This window comes from Scyliorhinus torazame, chromosome 2 (assembly GCF_047496885.1).
Source record: "Scyliorhinus torazame isolate Kashiwa2021f chromosome 2, sScyTor2.1, whole genome shotgun sequence".
Lineage (NCBI taxonomy): Eukaryota > Metazoa > Chordata > Chondrichthyes > Carcharhiniformes > Scyliorhinidae > Scyliorhinus > Scyliorhinus torazame.
Window position 1 is genome coordinate 28404078 of NC_092708.1, and position 22171 is coordinate 28426248.

The 22171-nt window shown below is 47.4% G+C and overlaps 1 protein-coding gene across 2 annotated transcripts in view; it reads right to left on the reverse strand.

Moving 5' to 3' along the window:
- Nucleotides 1-20183, reverse strand: part of slc49a4 (solute carrier family 49 member 4) — a 99024-nt gene extending 78841 nt beyond the window's left edge. The window contains exon 1 of one of the 2 annotated variants that reach the window (XM_072469939.1): nucleotides 19812-20183. In XM_072469939.1, coding sequence (XP_072326040.1) covers nucleotides 19812-20085 — 274 coding nt within the window. In that variant the 5' untranslated portion in view covers nucleotides 20086-20183. The remainder of the gene's footprint in view (nucleotides 1-19811) is intronic. The other variant, XM_072469934.1, reaches the window with a different exon arrangement.
- Nucleotides 20184-22171: the final 1988 nt, after the last annotated feature.

Genomic DNA, 22171 nt, shown 5'->3' on the forward strand with positions numbered 1-22171 from the left:
AATAATCCACTGTCTGAAAACAATAAACCTTTCATCCCTTACATTTACCTAAATTTATGTCCTTCATCACTGATTCATGGATCAGTACTTTACTAGCATTTTGAACACTTAAAACGCCTGTGCTTCTGTAAATACGGTGAATGATTTTCCAATTACATAGTGGTTTTATCTTCTCAATCCCATTATCCTAGTGGATTGGCATTGTTAGAATATTGATTAATAAATCACTAAATCACCACAGTTAGGCAGCTTTGATTCAGAAAATACTTTTCCTCAACAAAAGTATCACAAAATGAGGCTTTCCGAAGGTCAATGGGAATCAAAGAATATCGTCACGATACACGTGAAGCTTGGAGAAATTGGTATGTTGCTCCTAGTATCCTGCGCGTGATCAGTTTCCATTCATACTCTCACATGTTTTTTTGAGTTACATTAAGTGTTGCAAAAGAGGAAAAGGCAGGCAGTTACATAGTTTCACAATTACAAGTGATCCGTTGGAAAAAGAGATGGGGGTATGCACATTTGAAGGAAGTGTACCCATTTCAGTGTATGAGCAGAGATATTGTAAACAGAAGCTTCCAGTATGCATCAATTTCAAGAAACAAAAAGTGGCATTTTATGTAGGTTTCAGTTATTTCAAATAAAATGTAAGAGAGTTATTTTTAAAAACATAATCCTCAATTGCCGATGACGAAAAGCAAAAAACCAGTAAGAAACCTACCAGTCACTTCCCCCCTGCTAAAATTTGCAATCCGAAAGTTCTAGTTTATTTTCTCAATAGAAAGAACATAGTACATAGTACATAGAGTGCAGGAGACCATTCGGCCCATCGAGTCTGCACCGACCCACTTAAGCCCTCACTTCCACCCTATCCCCATAACCCAATAACCCCTCCTAACGTTTTTGGTCACTAAGGGCAATTTATCATGGCCAATCCACCTAACCTGTAAGTCTTTGGACTGTGGGAGGAAACCGGAGCTCCCGGAGGAAACCCACGCAGACACGGGGAGAACGTGCAGACTCCGCACAGACAGTGACCCAGCAGGGAATCGAACCTGGGACCCAGGCGCTATGAAGCCACAGTGCTATCCACTTGCGCTAAGTGGTGGCCTAAGTGCCTTTAGTGATCAACACAAGATGCAGCATAGCATACCCTCCATTACACGGTGACCAAAGGCTTGGATACCAATTGTAGAGTAGCTGCTTCTGTCAATTCTTGCCATGCACCGAGCCCACGCTGAAATCTTCCCCCAGCCAATAAGCTGCATTTTTCAAGGCACTTTATGCATTTAAAGAGCTGGTAAGCCTTAAACACTGGAAAATGTCAGCTTTGGACAGAACGGAATAATTGCAAAATTAAAAAAAGCACCAACAGACTTTTTATATCACTAGTCACTAATCTTGAACAGCCAATTAATGTGCCAGTAAACTCTATCCACTCTAGTCATTAGTTGCGTTCAGCTACCATGATGTAGGTCTTGCTCAGCCAGCAAGACCGAAATTCACCAGCCAGACTTTAAGGCCAGAGGCTGGGGACACACCTTCGTTACTGGGGTCTTCAAATCTAATGCCCAGCTAAAGAAAATGGATTGAACAGCAGAAATGCTGGAAGAAACCAAATTCAAAGAGTATAAAGTACTCAATAACAATATTAAAGAGGAAAGATAGGTTGAGCATTATGGTCGCCAGTTTTGATAAAGGCTTACAGATGAAACGTTAATCTAACTTGCTCTTCATAATGTTTCTTGGCCTGCTGTGCACTGCCAGCATTTGTTTCATTTAAATCTGTAATATCAGAGCTATTTTTACCATCCAGGTTGGGTTACACCTTTCAACACATTTAATAATGCAACTCTGAAGCACTATATCACTGTCCCTAGCAGATGGATCACAATACCAGCAAATGATCTTTCTGCCACCAGTAAATTGAGAATGCAAAATGATATGTATTATAGGACACAAACCTTTTACCCCCCTCAGGAAACACAAGATTACTAGTTGGAAAGGCAGGATGTATACGATTGCTTTAGAGGTCGATACAATCCCACAGCTGCTCTTGTGGCCACATAACAAAATATCTACAACTGGAGTCAGAATCTACACTACTCACGCAGTCTCTGTTAAGAACTAGAAATGAAGCTGATTAAACTCTACAAGACCACTAATTTTACTGACTGACCCTGAATTTTGCTGGTAAAACAATGACAGTTACATAATAATAATCTTTACTGTCACAAGTAGGCTTACATTAACACTGCAATGAAGTTACTGTGAAAAGCCCCTCGTCGCCACATTCCTGCGCCTGTTTGGGTACACGGAGAGAGAATTCAGAATGTCCAAATTACCTAACAGCACGTCTTTCGGGACTAGTGGGAGGAAATCCACGCAGACACAGGGAGAACGTGCAGACTCCATACAGACAGTGACCCAAGCCGGGAATCAAACCTGGGACCCCGGCGCTGTGAAGCCACAGTGTTAGCCACTGTGCTCCCGTGCTGCCTCAGTGACAACAATCCAACTGAAGTCAGGTTTACGCCAGAGCTTCATTAACTCAACTAATCACCATATTTATTAACAACTGAGATGATGGGATAGAAAGTCACAGATCCAAATTTGCTGATAATGTGTTACAAAGATAGAGTCAGACACTGCCGCCAGCTAAAGCAACATTCCGGAAATACCTTGGCCCACGTGCCAGCTGCTTGATGGTTTAATTCCTCACAAGGGTCAACAGCGAAGGAAGATTGCCTAAACCCTGGCACACGTCCAAAGTCATCGGCCTCCCAAACCAGGCAAAGACCGAAACTTATCTTGAAGCTACTGACCGATATCTCTGCTCTTGTGTGATGCAAGGTTTTAGAGCAACTCATCTTACAGCACACAGATAGAGCCAGAGGAGAGAATTTTGAAGGCTGAACAAGCTGGCTTTTGGAGAGGGTGAAGCACGTGACCAGGTTCTTCCCTAATCACCTTCACTGAAAATAATTCAGAACAGTGTCGCAATCTCACTGCAACATACGGGCTGGCATGGCAAGAATCCTCCCTTCTGAGTTACTGACGGCACCAAACTACTACTCCAAAAATAGACAGTTCACAGTAATGAGACAAGCACCTGGAGAAAACAGTCGAATGGGCTTCCCCAGGGATCTGTTCCAGCACCAACCCATTTCAATCTCTCAATGGTCTGCCTCCAACTCTGCCTTGGAGGTTCACCTATGCTGACGATATCTGCTGTGTCTCAGGCTCGGTCATTTTCTAAATTAGAGACAATACTAACCAGCAATGTTGCAAAGTTGGCCAAATGCTGAGAGACATGCCGCCTTCAGCCCAGCAACAACAAAACAGTCTCAATTATATTCTACCACAAGGCCAGTGCCAAGAGGGAACAAGACTGAATCACGAACAACATCGTGTTTATATTGGTGTTACCCTTGACTGAACAATGACATACAAAAAACATCTGAGCAAGACAGCAGCAAAGATCAAATCACAAAACAACCTCCTCAGCAAACTTTCCTGGCTCTTCATGTGGGCAGATGCTCAAACTTTAAGGATCTCAGCTCTAAGGGAGGCACGGTGGGGCAGTGGTTAGCACTGCTGCTTCACGGCACCAAGGACCTGGGTTCAATCCTGGCCCAGAGTTACTGGCCATGTGGAGTTTGCACGTACGCCCCGTGTCTGCGTAGGTTTCACCCCACAAATCAAAGATGTGCAGGGTAGGTGAATTGGCTACGCTTAATTGCCCCTTAATTGGAAAAAAAAGATTGGGTACTCAAATTTATATATTTTTAAAAAAGGACCTCAGCTCTTGCCATCATCTACTCAACTGCAGAGTGCTATAATTATGTAGTGTTCAACTGTACCAGTCTTGTGGAGACCAAGCTCAACATAACAATGCGCATCATCTTGGGTACCCTCCGATCAATTCAACTCTCCTGGCTCCCAGTCCTGAGCAACATCCCATCCCTCACAGAAAGCAGGGAGATTGCAACAAGAAAGCTCTTGGAGAAGATTTACATCAATCCAAGCCTGCCACTACAAAAGGACCTTACCAAACCACCTGCTGCTCACCTCCCATCACACCAGCCTGTATGGCTAAGACCATTGTGCCAAGGAATAACAGCATGGGGCCCTGTGGAATCAAGAATGGAACCAACACATCACCACTAAAAACCTCTTTCTCATCAGATCCCACAACCCAACCATCCAGCTTTAACCTGCCACGCCAATAGTGGGCGTTTCCATACTGGCCAAGGTCTTTGTGCAGAAAGTCGGCACAAGTGGGGCCTTTCAGGGAACCCGGACTGCAGCTGTGGTGCCTCCCGATTAATGACTCACATCATTGACCACTGCCCCCTGATAAAATTCATTAGCGGACTCGGAGTTCCATTTAGCCTCTGCAGAAGATACTGCCTGGCTTGAAAAAGAAATGTAGGAAAATGCGAGGTCATCCACTTTGGGCCTATAAAAGGACTACTTTCTGATATGCTAGATACAGTGCAGGTCTGAAGAGGCTTGGGTGCAAAAAGGCAGATCACTAAAATGTAATGCTGGCCTTCATCTCGGAGGGCTAGAATACAAGGGAATAGAAGTTATTGACATGGGGTAAACATGCTTCCTTACTCACAGTACAAAACATACACCAGATTAAGCAGATTCACATGCAAATTCTTGCATCCACTTTGTCAATCAGCATGTTCGTGCTATTTGTGCCATGGTGGAGTTACACAGTCCATCATAATAGGAAAAGCTACCATTCAGTTCTCTCAAATCTCAGGCAGTGGGTATCTCCTGATTATATGTGCACAAAGGCAAAAATAAAGGGGTGTAAGAATTGAATGTCTGAACATCATTTGCTCAATTAAAAGGGCAGACACCCCCAGTCCACACAAGCACTGAACAAAAATCTCAGAAAGAAAAAGATCAAAGCCTCAAAATCAATCTGAGCAAGTTACTGCCAGAATGCTTAATATGATTTTTTTTAAAATCAAATTACCCTCTTGTTATTTTAAGTGATGGAAAACCGTTTAAAATAAACAGGGTAATTACTCCATCGTAATAGTTGAGATAGAAATTTGATAAGAGCTTGAGAGATGTCACAACTCATTTCCAAGATCCAGAATTTTCACTGTTAATTGTGTCACTTTTGTTTTGACACAAGGGGATATTGATGCCAAGCTTCTGCAAGTGCTGCACTACTGATTCAAGATCAACAGCTGCAGAAAACTGGCTGTGTCAAAAGATAAAACTCCCGTCTTTCCCTCAACTGGCTTCAAGGTTCAGTTAGCCAGGCACCTGCCTTAGAGTGAAAAGGTTGCACATTTCAAGATCCACTTCAGGAGGTGAGCGCATAATCCAGGCGGATACTTCAGTATAGCGCTGGGCGAAGGGTGTATGGTTGGTTGGAAGTGCAGTTCTTTAGATCAGGTGTTCAGTTCAACACTCTGTCCAGGTAGGTGCCAGAAATCTCATGGCATTATTCAACAACAACTTGCATTGACACAAGTCCATTTAAGGTAGTAAAATGTGTTGCTAACTTTTGGTTGGCTCTTAAACGTTGCCCGTTGTATCTTTACTTAATTTGCTCTGTTTCTATAACCTTTGCTCTAGAGTCGCCAGGTATCTTTATGATACCGCCACGAGGTTCAAGTTCAAGTACTGATCAATAACTCAACACACCAATTAGTAAGATTCAAATCAAAACCGTTATTATACACAGTAAATCACTACTCATGCATAAACTCTACTTTCTAGACTATTCTCCATCACTAAAAGGCCTATACTTAGCTTCAAAATTGGCCCACCAGGTCAGGGGAACAAATGGCCTTTTGTTCGATCAGAGTCTGCAGGATTCAAAAGCTGGTATGGACTGGTAGCTAGGGGCGCCTATCTCGTAGCATGCGTTCACTGGAGACTTACTTGGTTGATGCGGCAGCTTAAGACAGTTCACTCTCAAGGGTTGATTCGAGTTGCTAAGTGACCCTGCCAAGAAGACCGATTTGAACTTGGGGACTCTACTTTATAATCCCCAGGGGCTTCCCGCCCTTCGGGGCGGACCCCGTACCTGGTTCCAAGTGATTGGACTGCGTTCCGATCACTTGGATAGATTTCTCCAATACTGGAGTTGTTCCCTGATCGCTGGGCGGTCCCAGAGTGTCCATTGGCCTTCCTTTGTCTTGGCTCCTGCTGGCGCCGAGGAGTCTGGCTTGGCCTTATTCACCTTACATGTTTCAATTGTTCCAGGGGATCGCTCATTAGTATGCAGATGGCTGAGAGTTTCAGTGCTGTCTGGGTTTTTGCAAGTTCTAATACACAGGATTTCTGCACTTGTTAGTTTTTGCCTGTGTTGCCTGAATTTCCCTGTAGTCTTTGCGGTTCTCCATTTTAAGTCGGGAAGTGGCCAACCCAGGTGGCTACAAATGCCAGAAGATGCTTCACAACAGCCTTATCAGAAATAAATCAACATTGAGCCACCTAAGGAGTTAAAAGGATCGGTGACCAAAGGCTTGGCCAAAGAAGTAGATTTTAAGGAGTATGATGGAGGTAGAACAGCTGAGATATTCAGGATTTCCAGTGCTATGGGCATAGTCAGCTCAAGGCTTCGCCACCAGTGGTGGAGCAATGAAAATTGGGAATGTACATGAGACCAGAACTTGAAGAGTGCAAAACTCTCAGGAGGATTGTAGGGTTGGAGAACATTAGAGATAGGGGGGCGAGAGCACTTCTTCTCACTTATGAGAATGATTGTCCACCCAAGAAACTCAATCTGGTCGTGGGTTCTGTGGGTCCTTGTGTGGGTAATGAGCCAGACCCTAGAGCCTGCATCTTCAACCGCACACTTGGCAGGTGTTTTCGGGAGGTGGGATAGTCTTTGGACTGGAGATCTTTGGTATTGCTTTCTCAGACTCCTTTTCCAGGCCTCCTCTTGCTGTCTGGTGTCCTCGAAGAATTGCATCCCTTCAATCAGGAGGCTCCTCCATGTAGGTCTCATCTTAGCAAGGTCTCCCGGCATTGCCATCTATGTTGATATCTTGAGATAAGCCTTCAGGCCTTTGTCCTCCTCTAGTTCATAAGCCTTCCCTGAACTGGACAAAGGTGATTTGCTCAGGCAGGCGGGACTCTGACATCCTAAGCACAAGGCCGGCCCAGTGGAATTGGTTTTGGATGATCATGGCCTCTATGCGGATTATCTTGGCTCCTTCAATGGAACTTATGTTAGTACGTCTATCCATCCAGCTGATGCAGAGAATCCATCTCAGGCAGCATTGATGGTATCTCTCCAAAATCTTGAGGTGGCGTCTGTACGTAGTCCATGTCTCTGAGCGGTATAGAAGAGTTGGGAGGACGACCGCCTTGTACACTAGGATCTTTAGCACAGATGTTGTGGTTGTCAAAGACTCTCGTCTTTAAGGCGCTCGCGGATTGGATATGACATTGGATCTGAGCATCAATATCAGACAGAGGCTAAAATCCTCAATGGCTTGCCGAATATTCCCTCTTCAAACTCCAAAAATACATTTATTAATCATGTGACATTTATGCAACCTTATGTGGAACATGACTGCCAAATAACGTGTGTTGCCAGTGTAACAAAATATTTGAGGTATTTGAGTGTGATGTTTAGGCACCATGCATTTATTCTCAAGCTTGAAAAGTATTAACTCAACAATGGAGTCAAGTTGGCTCCATTTGACCTGCAAGCTGGTTTATTAACTTAAACAGACTAGTTTGTTTCTCTTTTTAAAATAGTTCAAATTCACAAATGCTTCCGTCGACCTACTCAAAAGTTTGTTGGCAAGAGGAGATCTGTGTATAACTTGGTATCTAATTTTATTTAATTCGTCCTGTGAAGCACATTGGGATCTTTTAGTATTTTAAAGGTGCATTAGAATTGCAAGTTGTTGTTCAGCATGTGATGCTGGAAGTTCAATTCACGAGGTAAGCGCGGCAGTAGAACAGGGGTCATCCCAGCTTCAAACTGCTCTCTAGCTCAGACCAACACAGTATAAGCACAGCCTCAGGAACCAGTCAACAGAAAACAAGCTTCCTAAAATGTCAACATGTGCACAAACAAGAGGCACTCGTGGGGGATCTCACCACATTCTTAGTCATACACAAACTGCTCCACAGCTTTCATATGTGCATTATTTATATTCTAGTTCCTGTCCCCAACAAGACATTTAATTTTAGCTTGCAACATATTTCTGGTTAAGTAAACAGGCTGTTTAAACTGCTCAGAAATGAGGGCCAGCCCAGCACTAAGATAATCAATATCACAGCTTTTTGTTGTGGATTGGGGGAGGGGTGGTGGCAATAATTGGGGGGGGGGGGGGGGGGGGGGGTTGGTGGAGGAGAGAAGCTCATTGAATATTTCTAGAAAGCTAGCATTCATCGCTATGTTCAATTTTAAATAGATTTGTTTAAAGTGAGCCTTTTGAAAAATGATGAGTGAGGTGTAAAATTTGATTTTTCACAGAAATCCCCGTCTAAGAGTGCTTCAAGCAATTACCCTTTATCACAGAAAAAATAGAAATACTCAATGCTGTTGGAGAGGAGCAAAGATCATGCTTCGGGTCAATAATCTATCAAAACCAAGGGCAGCACAGTAGGTTAACCCTGCTGCCTCATGGCGCCGAGGTCCCAGGTTCGATCCCGGCTCTGGGTCACTGTCCGTGTGGAGTTTGCACATTCTCCGTGTTTGCGTGGGTTTTGCCCCCACAACCCAAAAATGTATGCAAGCTAGATGGATTGGCCATGCTAAATTGACCCTTAATTGGGAAAAAAAATGGATTTAGGTACTCTAAATTTACCAAAAGAAATTAACGTATCAAAACCGGAAAAAGTGGAGAAAAAACAATTTTTAAACAGGGAGAAATATAGGGTGTTGCTAACTTTCTCCTTGGTTCAATTGCTCTGTTTTATTACCTTTGCTCTCGAGTCCCCAGGTATCTTTATGATACCGCCACGAGGTTCAAGTCCGAGTAATGATCAATAACCCAATACACCGATTAGTAAGATGTAAATCAAAGCACTATTATACACAGTAATCGCTACTCATGCACAAATTCTACATCTAAGCTACTTCTCCAACTAACAGGCCTATACTTAACTTCGGACTGGCCCACCAGGTCAGGGGAACAAATGGCCTTTCGTTCGGGTTCTGAGTCTGCGGGATTCGAAGTTGGTACGGATTGGTAGCTAGGGGCGCCTATCTCGTAGCGAGAGTTGAATTAAGACTTACGGGCTTTCGGCGATCACTGCACCGATCACGGTCAATGTTGGTTCGTGTTGCTGGGTGACCCAGGCAGGAAGAAGAGGTGAAGAGAGAGCGATTTGAACTTGGGGCTCAACTCTTACAGTCCCCAGGGGCTTCCCGCCTTTCGGGGCGGACCCTGTACCTGGTCCCAAGTGATTGGACTTTGTCCCAATCGCTTGGTTCGATTTTATCCAATACTGGAGCGGTTCCCTGATCGATGGGCGGTCTTGAGGTGCTCGTTCACCTCCTTTGTGTTGGCTCCTGATGGCGCCGAGGAGTCTGGCTTTGAGTGTCCAAAATGTTACTTATTGTTCCCGGGGATTGCTCATCAGTATGCAGATTGCTGCTACTTTGTTATGCTGATGGTCGCTGGTATCGATGTTGTCTGGGCTTTGCAGAGGTAAATACACAGCAAACCTGCAGCTGCTGGTTTCTGTCTATGTTGGCTGACTTTCCCATCAGCCTTTGCCGTTCGCCATTTTAAATCGGGAGTTGGCCAATTTAGGTGGCTACACTCCCTCCTCGTGATACTAACGTGAAGTGTGAAGGATCATATAACTACGTTGCTTTCCATTCCCTGACCTGGGGAGCACTTCTTTCATGGTCTCTACACCGACCATAGCTATGCAAAAGATTTTTAACTGACAATTCTAAGGGACGCAATGTCAAACAGGGACATGCATTACAAAACAAAAAAATGGGAACCTCTAACTATTCTTAATACACTACACTCACTTAAACATTTCACTCTAACTTCCTCAACCATACAAACAAAATCATAGCAGTTTATCCACATTTTTCCTGGCTTGGCAGTCAAGCTCAGGATCATACAATTGCTCATGAACGTTTCTTTATATTTCTTTATTTACAATAAAACCGCAAATGAATGCTCTTTATTATAGATCGCGGAGGTCGGGGGTCTGGTCGTATCCGAAGATAGGGGATCTGATCCTATATACCGGGGTGCGAGCGCGGTAGGCGCTCCTTCTCCATTTTCTTAGACGCATAGTCTGCACGATGCAGCAGAGTATCGCCAATAAACAACAAACAAAGAACAAAGAAATGTACAGCACAGGAACAGGCCCTTCGGCCCTCCAAGCCCGTGCCGACCATACTGCCCGACTAAACTACAATCTTCTACACTTCCTGGGTCCGTATCCTTCTATTCCCATCCTATTCATATATTTGTCAAGATGCCCCTTAAATGTCCCTATCGTCCCTGCCTCCACTACCTCCTCCGGTAGTGAGTTCCAGGCACCCACTACCCTCTGCGTAAAAAACTTGCCTCGTACATCTACTCTAAACTTTGCCCCTCTCACCTTAAACCTATGCCCCCTAGTAATTGACCCCTCTACCCTGGGGAAAAGCCTCTGACTATCCACTCTGTCTATGCCCCTCATAATTTTGTATACCTCTATCAGGTCGCCCTGATCAATATATCAATACGTTTTCGATTACGTAGGACAGGGAGTGCCAGGTTATAAACCTGGCACACCAAGATGGTGTGGTGTCGCTGGTGACTGGGCTCTGGGTACTGTGGGGAAGTGAAACATTAACGGCTGGGGGGCTTGAGATCATGGGGTTCACGTTCACTCGCAACCAAATGTCCATTATCATGATGATGAACCATGTGAAGGAAGTCCTCATGGCTCTTCTCTTTTCTTTTCTTCTCCGGTCCTGGAGCTTCTGGCGTTCTGTGGAAACAAGCATTGTGTCTGTAACTATCTTGGTGTAACATCTCGTACGATCGTCTGTCTGTCCTTTAGTGCCAATTACTCCCTTTATAATTGGTCACTATTTGTGACTCCCTCATTTTTATTTTTTCCAAAAACCGAATTTTAGGACAAGACAGACTTTCAAATAATGAACCAGTGCGAGCCGTCTCGCAGACTGTGCGATTTACCATTCAAATTTTTAAGGATGTAAATAGCATGTGGTTGGCAACCTAAGGGTTACCTGAAACAAAACAAAACTTTTTGAACTAAAATTTCCAAAATGAGGTGCATTTGGGCCGCGACGGGTAAGAGTTGGATGGAGTCCCCGGGTAGGACGGCTACCAATGCAGTGTCTCCCCTACCCGAGCGTAGCTGACCAGAGGGGGGGGGTTCCCAGGCAGGGTGGGTCCCAAGCCGTTTCTCCACTGCCTGAGCAACCGACAAGAACGGGCAAGAAATGTAGTTATTGTGGGGGGCTGCCGTAATGGTTCTACCTTCGAACCAGAAGGGCAGTTATGAACGGGGGTCTGGGTTTCCGTCGTCAGACGGGTTCCACTGAACTGGCGTCTGGGGCCTTAACAAGTCTCTGCAGACAAACTAGTTCCACTGAACTAGTGTCTGGCCAATAGCGAGTCTCTGTGGGCAGGTCCTCAGAGGTTTCTGCTGAAAGGGCGTGGGGCCGAGGAAATTTTTCCCCCCGGTCTGACAAACAACATTTAACAAACTTACAAACAACATAAAACATGCTGCAGGTTCCATCAGAAAGGACACCGTGTCTCCCAAGCAGTTCCTTTTAAAACATCATCTGGACACCTCAGTTATCAGTTGCGAACAGGGTCGCAAAGGGGTTCTAGTTTTGGGAGTCAGACTCAAGGTCGTCATCTTCTCCCAGTTGCCAAACTCTTGAATGTATTAAGGTTGATAGGGTTGCATGCTGTGACTTGGGGTCGCTCTCATCATTTCGGACGAGTCTGTATGAGTTGTCTCTGTGCCAATAGGTGGTGTCTCGTTGTGTGGGGACGGAATCGGGGTTGTCATGGTAGTTCGGTGGTGGGGTTTGTTTAGGAAAGTGATCATGAAGGGATCACTCGGATCGTAGTCGGAATCGCTGGGTGTGGGTCCTGTTGCATGGGGATAGTAGGGAGGCGTGCTGTGGCTATCGTCCGAGTCACAGTTGCTGTTTCTGCTGCTGCAGTTGGTGGGCGTTCCGGGGCGGCGTGTATATTTCGGGGGTGGAGTCGAGGTCGAGTCCGTGGCTGGGCTGGACGTGTTGGGGGATGGTATGTTGGCCGTGGGCGGGGTGTGGTGTGCTGCGTCGAGCATGACGTGGTGTGAGTGGTTAGACTGTGTTCCATATGCCTTCAGCTGGTTGATATAGAACCACGCAGTCTTACCGTTGGGATACTTTATCTTGTATACGGAAGGGCTTACTTTGTCCGCAATGGAGTACGGACCCGAGTACTTTGGTGACAGGAATGTGCTGGGGTTGTATACGGAGAGCATGACTTGTTGTCCTATACTGTACTCAGTCATATGCACTGTCTTGTCGAAACAAGCCTTGCTCTTGTTTCTTTTGTGTGCCCAATTTCACTGCAGCTGCTAGCTGAGCAGTTTTAACATTATTCACTAATTGCTCTACTGCTTTCTCGTGTGCGAAGGCCGTCACCTCAGGGCTGGTCAAGTCTAAACCGAATAAAAGTTCTGTGCCTTTCATGGGGCGTCCGGTCAGGAGGGTGTGTGGGGTGTAGCCTGTAGAAGTTGAAACTGTATTACGCAAACACATCAGCGCAAAAGGGAGGACTGAGTCCCAAGTGATGTTGTTCTGCTGGACCATTTTTCTGAGGGTGGATTTTAGGGTCCGATTCATGCGCTCCACGATACCACTCGACTGTGGGTGGCATGCTATGTGGAATTTTTGGGTGATGCCAAATATCATGAGGACGTTCTGCATGACACGTCCCGTAAAATGGGAACCTTGGTCGGATTCAATGCTGCAGGGGAGTCCCCATCTTGTAAAGATGTGGTGGGTCGGGGGGGGGGGGGGGGGGGGAAGGAACGATGATGACTTCGGACTTTGACTATCCCAAAAGTCCTGTTCTGTGCTCTCTCTAAAATGTGACGGAGCAATGGGGCTGAGGGGATGGGTTTTCCGTCTGCGGAAACAAATCCTCTTGCTTTCCACAGGGGCAGGAATTCCGTGAGGCTGTTGCAGACATAGAGGCTGTCCGCGTATAGGTCTGCTGGGCTGGGGAAGGAATCTGGGTGTTCCACTATATATGCGATGGCCGCGAGCTCTGCTGCCTGCGCGCCGAAGTGGCCTGGAAGTTTTAATGATATTTCCTCTAGGGCGCGTCCTCTACATAAATACCGCAACCTGTTATGTACTTCCCATCGAAGACTGTGGAAGATCCATCCACATAGATCTTTATGGGCTCACACGTGTCTGTGTGCTTGGGGCTCTGGGTTGAACTACCCATCTTTCTGGGTTTTAGCGATAAAGGGGCCTGTGTTGTGGTGTGGAGAGATAATTTAACATTCATGGGGGGGTTCTGGGGTACTGTACGTTGTCGGCTAAAAAGGTGTACGTCTTTGTCCGTTTAACAGTGATATCCCGTCCTTGCAAGAGAAGGGTCCATCTAGCTGCTCTAATCTGGCTTATTGTACTGTCCTTGAGTCGTCCGTCCAGTAAAAGTTGGGTGGGGGTGTGTTCGGTGAGAATTGTGATGGGGTTCAGTCCGGTAATATACAAAAAATACTGGACTGCCCAAAATACTGCGAGCAGGTGCCTCACAGGCTGAAAATCCCTGCTCCACAGCGTCTAAAATTCTAGAGGCACAAGCTACGGGCCTTAACTGTTCATGCCGTTCCTGGAGGAGCACGGCCGAAAGGGTGCGGTCTGTGGTCGCTACCTCTATGGCGTAAGGGGAAAGCGGGTCTGGAACTTGTAGTGCGGGGGCTGCTAAGAGTGATTGCTTCAACGCATCCACAGCATCCGTATGCTGCGGAAGCCATTCCCAGGGGACTCCTTTCTATAGGAGGTCTGAGAGGGGTGCTGCCTTGCTGGCGAAACCGTCAATGTGGTTTCGGCAGTAGCTAACCAGTTCTAAAAACGACCGGAGAAACGTTCTGGGGAAGGGGCAATTTAGCAATCGAGTCAATCCTTTTATGCTCAATCTCGCGTTTACCATGTGTGATAATTGTTCCCAAATATATCACCTTATCTTCAAAAATCTGGGCCTTTTTGGGGTTGACTTTACAACCAATTGAGTGTAAGAGTTCCAGGAGTTCGGACAGAAGTTCAATGTGCTTTGTCTTTGTTCTGTGGTGGCAGCATGGAGTGCTCTTAATGCTGCCTTTAGATCACTGCACTGTCTCTGCAACGCTTCTACCTGCTTTTGTTTCTTCACGTACCAGGACTGCACGTTACGTGTCCTGATAGGCCTTTTCATATGGAGACTGGAAGCTGCTTAAGTGCGCCAGACAAGACTGGTGAGCCCTTTTGGCATCCTCCACCTCTCCGTCTTTTGCTGCCAATTTCCTTCTCAATTCTAAGTTCTCTTTTTCTACCTCGCTTACATCGATCTCACTCATTCGATGTATGCCTTCTGCTTCTTTCCGGAGCGTCCTAACGACCTCCTCTGTGCCTCACAATTGTGCCTGCCAAGCGGGACACGATTGCCATCAGCTTGCGAGCTTTCCCTAAGCTCTTTTTGTGGATCTCGCTCAGGTTCTCCCACCAAGTATGTCCTATACTCCCGGGGCCTGATTCCTCGTCACAGAATTCATTCCAAAGGGGCCATCCTTTCCCTTTGAGATATTTCCTGATCTCTTCCTCCCAAATGGGACATTGTCCCACTCTACTGCTGCTGGTCGCTGCGACCGCAAATTCCTCTGGGTTCATGAGGCGTTGCATTTCCTGCATTGCCATCTTTCCTATCCGAATGCTGCTCTTCAAATTTGGGACAGGGGTATTAAGGCGGTGCTGTAAATACGGGTACGGCTTTCGCTACTTTCCGAAATACAAACTCCTGACAGTTTTGTCGCAACAAAAAAAATCTATCACTTTTACCTTATCGCCCTGTTAGTTACGCATGCATACACACACTTTTGAATTATGAGTATTGATCAGAACTGCTTGAACGCTTGTGGTTTTCAGCTCCCAATTGGATCTCTAATTCAAATTCTGGGTTCTCCCGGAGTGGTTTTGCCACTTCTAGATCGGGTCCCACCGGAGTCGCCAAGTAATGTTGCTATCTTTCTCCTTGGTTCAATTGCTCTGTTTTATTACCTTTGCTCTCGAGTCGCCAGGTATCTTTATGATACCGCCACGAGGTTCAAGTCAGAGTAATGATCAATAACCCAATACACCGATTAGTAAGATTTAAATCAAAGCACATTTATTATACACAGTAATCGCTACTCATGCACAAATTCTACGTCTAAACTACTTCTCCAACTAACAGGCCTATACTTAACTTCGGACTGGCCCACCAGGTCAGGTGAACAAATGGCCTTTCGTTCGGGTTCTGAGTCTGCGGGATTCGAAGTTGGTACGGATTGGTAGCTAGGAGTGCCTATCTCGTAGCGAGCGTTGAATTAAGACTTACGGGCTTTCAGCGATCACAGCACCGGTCACGGTTAATGTTGGTTTGTGTTGCTGGGCGATCTGGGCAGGAAGAAGAGGTGAAGAGAGAGCGATTTGAACTTGAACCCACAGTCCAAAGATGTGCAGCTTAGGTGGGGTTACGGGATGTGGGCCATAGGGTGCTCTTTCTGAAGGTAGGTGTAGCCTCAATGGTCTCCTTCTCTGCCGGGATTCCATCAAAATCCCAACCCAAAGTTCCACCGTGTCCACACATTTCCCACTTCTGCCTCGTCTCAGGACTAAACAGGGTTCTCCTTGCCCTCACCTTGTACAGCAGAATCCCAACTCAACACTCATACCCACCACCCCCCCCCCCCCCCCATCCAAACCTGTTACTTAATCTTTATTTAGCCAGGTGAGTGAATTGGGAAGCAATTCTCATTTGCAATAACTGGTCAAGTGGCTAGTGCCACTGCAACAAACATGCAGAATACAATACATAAAAACAATAAAATACAAATTAACAGTGAGAGAATTAACAGTTTAGCATGTACAACATCAGTCAGAGCCTTTAGTCTTTTTTAAAATTCATTTATGGGGGGGGGGGGTCCGCTAACAATGTCAGCATTTATTGTCCATCCCTAGTTGCTCATCAGAAGGTGGTGGCAAGCTGCCTTCTTGAACTGCTGGAGTCCCCGATGTGTAGATACACCCACAGTGCTGAAAGGGGGACATTTCCAGGATCTTGACCAAGCTACAGTGAAGGAACGGCGATATATTTCCAAGTCAAGATGGTGAGTGACTTGGAGGGGAACCTCCAGGTGGTGGTGTGCCCTTGAATCTGCTGCTCTTGTCCTTCTAGATGGTAGTTGTTGTGGGTTTGCAATGTGCTGCCCAAGGAACCTTGGTGAGTTACTGCAGTGCATCTTGTAGATGGTGCACACGGCTGCCACTGTTCAGCGGTGGTGGAGGGATTGAATGTTTATGGAAGGGGTGCCAATCAAGCGGGCTGCTTTGTCCTGGATGGTGTTCAGCTTACTGAGAGTTGTTGAAGCTGCGCTCATCCAGGCAAGTGGGGAGTATTCCACCACACTCCCGACTTGTGCCTTGTACAGGCCTTGCGGGTCAGGAGGGGAGTTGCTCATTGCAAAATCCCCAGCCTTTAACTGCTTAGGTAGCCACAGCATTTATACGGTTCGTCCAGTTCAGATTCTGGTCAATGGTAACCCCAAGATGTTGATAGTGGGGATTCAGCGATGGTAATGCCATTGAATGTTAAGGGACGGTGCTTAGATCCTCTCTTGGGAGATGGTCATTGCCTGGCACTTGTGGCACGAATGTTACTTGCCATTTGTCAGCCCAAGTGAAAGGGATCCATGGCAGTAAGGTTAGTTGGCATCAGCTTCAGTTGCACCCAGTTTCGGTCATTGGCAGCCGCAAACTGAAATTAATTACAACCGAAGGCGGCGCTCTCTCGAAGTGACCAGTTTGATCAAATCATGGTGACCTCGGATTATAAGAGGCAGTAAAATGTAACAAACTTTTCAAACAGGCGAGTGTTTATCCCAGCAAGTTTCGATAAATTAACTGAAGCCAGTGGAGATAGCACCTTGTGTTCAATGAGGGCGACTTAATCAGGTCACAGTATTGGGTGTGAAAAGGGGCACCAGTCACAAATCTAACTGAAGAGTGAAAGAGGACATCTGGCTTACCAAGAAAGACTTGTGGCCATTTTATAAATGAGGTCACCATAATCAAAAACTGGCAGGATAGACATCTGAGCTATGGTGTATCTGGCAGAGTGAGTAAAGCAGGACTTATTGCGATGCAGAAAACCCAAGTCCAGACCTGACCTTAGCTTGTAAAATGTCATGTGAAAATTAAAAGTCAAAGAGTGGCCCAGCTGTAACTGCAAAGGGGAAGCAAAATCTCATCAATTAACAGCAAATCTCAGCGATTCCGGATTATTCTGTTAGTACAGAATGCCCCATCAGCCACGTGGGAAGTCCAACGAACAGCAAGATAGAACTAATATCCATTTAAATCAGAAGCTTAACGGCAGTCTGAATCACTCCATTCTATTGCATTTTAAAAGGAGCAACAATCAGCATTTACATAGCGTTTTTAACTCAGTAAAATATCCCATGGTGCTTTACAGGACTGTTCACAAAATTTAACACTGGGCCACGCAAGATCGTAGTAGGACAGTTGACAAAGACATTTGTCAAAGATGTTGGTTTAATGGAATCAAGGGGAGCTGACAGAAAAATGGAGTTGAGGGCACAACCAGAGCAGCCATGTTCTTATCGAATGGCGGGGCAGGCACGAGCAGTCACATGGTCTACTCCTGCTCCTAGTTCTTATGTTCTTGTAGAGGTTTAAGGACAAGATTCCGAGATTAAGACCAAGGGAGCTAATTGCGGAGTAAAATTATGGAGGTGCAAGAGGCCAGAATTGAAGCAACACAGATGTAAATATGTAGAATTGGCGGTGATTACAGAGATAGGGAACCACAACATGTTTGTAAACATGGATAAGAATTATGAAGCCGACGTGTTGCTGGACCAGGAGCTAACGTGAACCAGCGAGCATAGGGTGATGGGTGAAGAGGCTGAGTTTTGGATGAGTTCATGTTTACGTTGGGTAGATGTTTACCGTGAAAGTGTTTGCAAACTTGTTAAACTCGTTCTGAATAGATAACTCACACAAAAACACATCAGCTGCATGACATCCCCAAGAAGTCTCACACTCTATCCACTCAACACTATGCTTGAACAGCAATGCCTGCGACTTGCTTCTCCAAGCTCTCACTCTGTCTACATGGCAATCACAGATATTCTCTCCCGTAACATATTAAAACATGGCTATTAGAAATATATCAAACCTTTAGAGTTAAATGACATAGCAGCAGAGGCAGCAAGTCAAGGGAACTTCAATCCAACATGTTCCACAGAAATACATGATATAGAAAGATTACTTTCAAGTATCATTAAAATAAAAACCCATTGCTGTAGAAAGTTTAAATGGGGGGGGGGGGGGGAGGTTGCAATGGCTTACAGTTTAATGATTAATTTTCACAATCAAACTGTACATTGCAATCCCAGCAACTCTGCTTAAAAACCTTAAGATCATACGATATAGGAGCAGAATTAGGCCATTTGGGCCATCGAGTCTGCTCTGCTATTCGATCATGGCGGATTTCATCCTGGCCCTAACTCCACCATCCTGCCCCCCCCCCCCCACCCAACCCCCCACCCCACCCCCACCACCCAACCCCCACCCCAAACCACCACCCCCCTCCCCCCAACCCCCCCACCACCCCACCCCCCCAACCTCCCCCCACCACCCCCCACCCCACCCCCCCAACCTCCCCCCCCACCCCCCCAAACCCCCTCCCCCACCCAACCTCCCCTCCCCCACCTCCCCCCCCACCCCCTCCCTCACCCAACCTCCCCTCCCCCACCAACCTCCCCCCGCACCCCCCCCACCACCCCCCCTCTCCACCCCACCCCACCCCCTCTCCACTCTCTCCCACCCACCCCCTCTCCACTCCCACCCCACTCACCCCCTCTCCACTCCCACCCCACTCACCCCCTCTCCCTCCCACCCCACCCCCTCCCACCCCACCCCCTCTCCACTCCCTCCCACCCCACCCCCTCTCCACTCCCTCCCACCCCACCCCCTCTCCCCTCCCACCCCACCCCCTCTCCACTCCCTCCCACCCCACCCCCTCTCCACTCCCTCCCACCCCACCCCCTCTCCCCTCCCACCCCACCCCCTCTCCACTCCCTCCCACCCCACCCCCTCTCCACTCCCACCCCCCCTCTCCACTCCCACCCCACCCCCTCTCCACTCCCACCCCCTCCACTCCCACCCCACCCTCTCCACTCCCACCCCCTCTCCACTCCCACCCCACCCTCCCACCCCCTCTCCACTCCCACCCCACCCACCCACCCCCTCTCCACTCCCACCCCACCCACCCACCCCCTCTCCACTCCCACCCCACCCACCCACCCCCTCTCCACTCCCACCCCACCCACCCCCTCTCCACTCCCACCCCACCCACCCACCCACCCCCTCTCCACTCCCACCCCACCCACCCACCCACCCCCTCTCCACTCCCACCCCACCCACCCACCCACCCCCTCTCCACTCCCACCCCACCCACCCCCTCTCCACTCCCACCCCACCCCCTCTCCACTCCCACCCCACCCCCTCTCCACTCCCACCCCACCACCAGCACATTCTCCCTCACCTTTTTTGTCCATCAGCCACATGAAGATGAAGCAGGGCAGGAAGCCGATGGGGCCCCACAGGACCAGCAGCGTGATGTCCAGGGTGCTGAAGCCCAGGGCCTGTTTGGCCGAGTTCTGGATGGGACCCCAGGAGTTCCACAGCAGGCCCTGCATGAAGCCGAGCAGGGAGAAGACGGCCAGGATCAGCCAGCGGCGCCGGTACAGACGGCTGGCCGCCCAGCCGGCGGGAGCCGGGCCCAGCAACGGCTGCGCCTCCTCCTCGCTCGCCCACATGGCCCCGGTCCGGGCTCCGGCCGGACTGTTGCCCGGGTTACCAGCCGCTCGCTCCCCCACCCCCCACTCAAAACAAGGTCTTCGCCTGCTCCCCGCGCAAGCGCGTTAGGCGCGGTCTCCGACGTATCTACGTCATCCATCGGCGACGTAATTGCGTCACTGGCATCCCTACCGCGACGCACGTCTCCTATGTGGCTACCCAGGGCACCAGTTCAAATCCTACCACACAAGCTGGGGATTTTAAATTCAACTATGTTAATTAAAAATAAAGAAACAAGAAAATGTTGGGAAAGAACAGCAGGTCTGGCAGGATCTGGGTGGAGAGAAACAGAGTTAACTGTGCAAATCCAACAACCTCAGAACTGAGATTGAAGGAAATGCTCAAATTAAATCTTGCAGTGAAAAGTTGGCATGGGCTACTGTTGCTTGTCGTTACTGCTAGCAGGCGATCTGATGGGCTGAAGGACTTGTGCTGTGCTGTGAAGCTCTCTTGACTATCCGCCATCCTCACAGCTACACTGTAACTTGCCTCCAACCGCTCAGTAACATCTGCCTAGGTCAACACCTCTTTCTGCCAACCTCCACTTTGCTCTCCATTTGAGATCTCTGTAAACTTTCCGTCTTATGGTCTCAGAATCCACATCTCAGCATCCGTATGAAAATGAAATGAAAATTGCTTATTGTCACAAGTAGGCTTCCAATGAAGTTTCTGTGGAAAGCCCCTAGTCGCCCACATTCCGGCGCCTGTTCGGGGAGGCTGGTATGGGAATTGAACCGTGCTGCTGGCCTGCCTTGGTCTGCTGTCAAAGCAGCGATTTAGTCCTGTGCCAACCAGCCCAAAGGCCATATTTCAAAGGCCTGTCTTCCACAGATCTTTATTTATTGTCCAGGCACACAGCAAAGTGGACAAGAATGTAGCATCGCAAGAGTTCTTTTCCTGATTACAAACTTGATTTTTCTTGTTAACACACCCTTCATCTTCAACAAATTGCTTCTGACAATTTCTATCCTTCTTTTGATGTCAGCATCGCATCGACTATCCTCTGTTATCATTTGTCCGAAGCAGACAAATTTGTCCACTTGTATCAGTAGAGCACCGGTTTCTCATAGCTCATTTGGTTCACCAATGTCCTTTAGGGAAGGAAATCTGCCACCCTCGGTCTGCCTCCATTTGCTTCCAGACCCATTGTTGACTCTTGCCTGTCCTCTGGAATGGCCCAGCAAGCCAGTCAGTTGTATTGAAGGAGACCAGGGCCTTCTCAAGGGCAATCTAGGATGACCAGCAAATGCTCACCAGTGACGCCCACATCTCATGAATGAATAAAAGAAAACAGCTGTCTGGGCTTGGAATTTTCCAGATCTGGGGAATGATTTTTTCCTCATAACTCTGTCACCTCTGAATCAAACATTTCCCTTAAAATAATGAAATGGTTTCTGCTGCATCCAGTGCCTGTGGCAAAGTGTTCCATGCTTGAACGTCCCTCTCTAGAAAAGATACGTCTTAACTCCTGACTTTCAATTCGGATTTATATTGATGTAACTTGTATGGATTGACCAAGCAGAGAAATAGTCTTTGTCTTTTTACTCTATCAAAACCCTTTGCAATTAAAAAAGCTCCACTTCAATTCTGGTATCAACAATCTCTCCTCATCACAGAAATTTTCCAGGGCTGCCTGAACTCAGGATTAGTCCCAGGTGACTGAAGGATTGCAAATGTGACTCCGTTGTTTTGGAAAGGGGCAAAGAATAACACAGGAAACTAAAAAATTTAGAGTACCCAATTCATTTTTTCCAATTAAGGGACCAATTTAGCGTGGCCAATCCACCTAGCCTGCACATTTTTGGGTTGTGGGGGCGAAACGCACGCAAACACGGGAGAGAATGTGAAAACTCCACACGGACAGTGACCCAGAGCCGGGGTCGAACCTGGGACCTTGGTGCCGTGAGGCAGCAATGCTAACCGCTGTGCCACCCTGCTGCCCCAGGAAACTACACACTTGTCAGCTTGACATCAATAATGGAAAAACTGATGGGGGCCATATTACAGGATACATATACATACTGTTATGGGCCAAGGTTTAGAGAA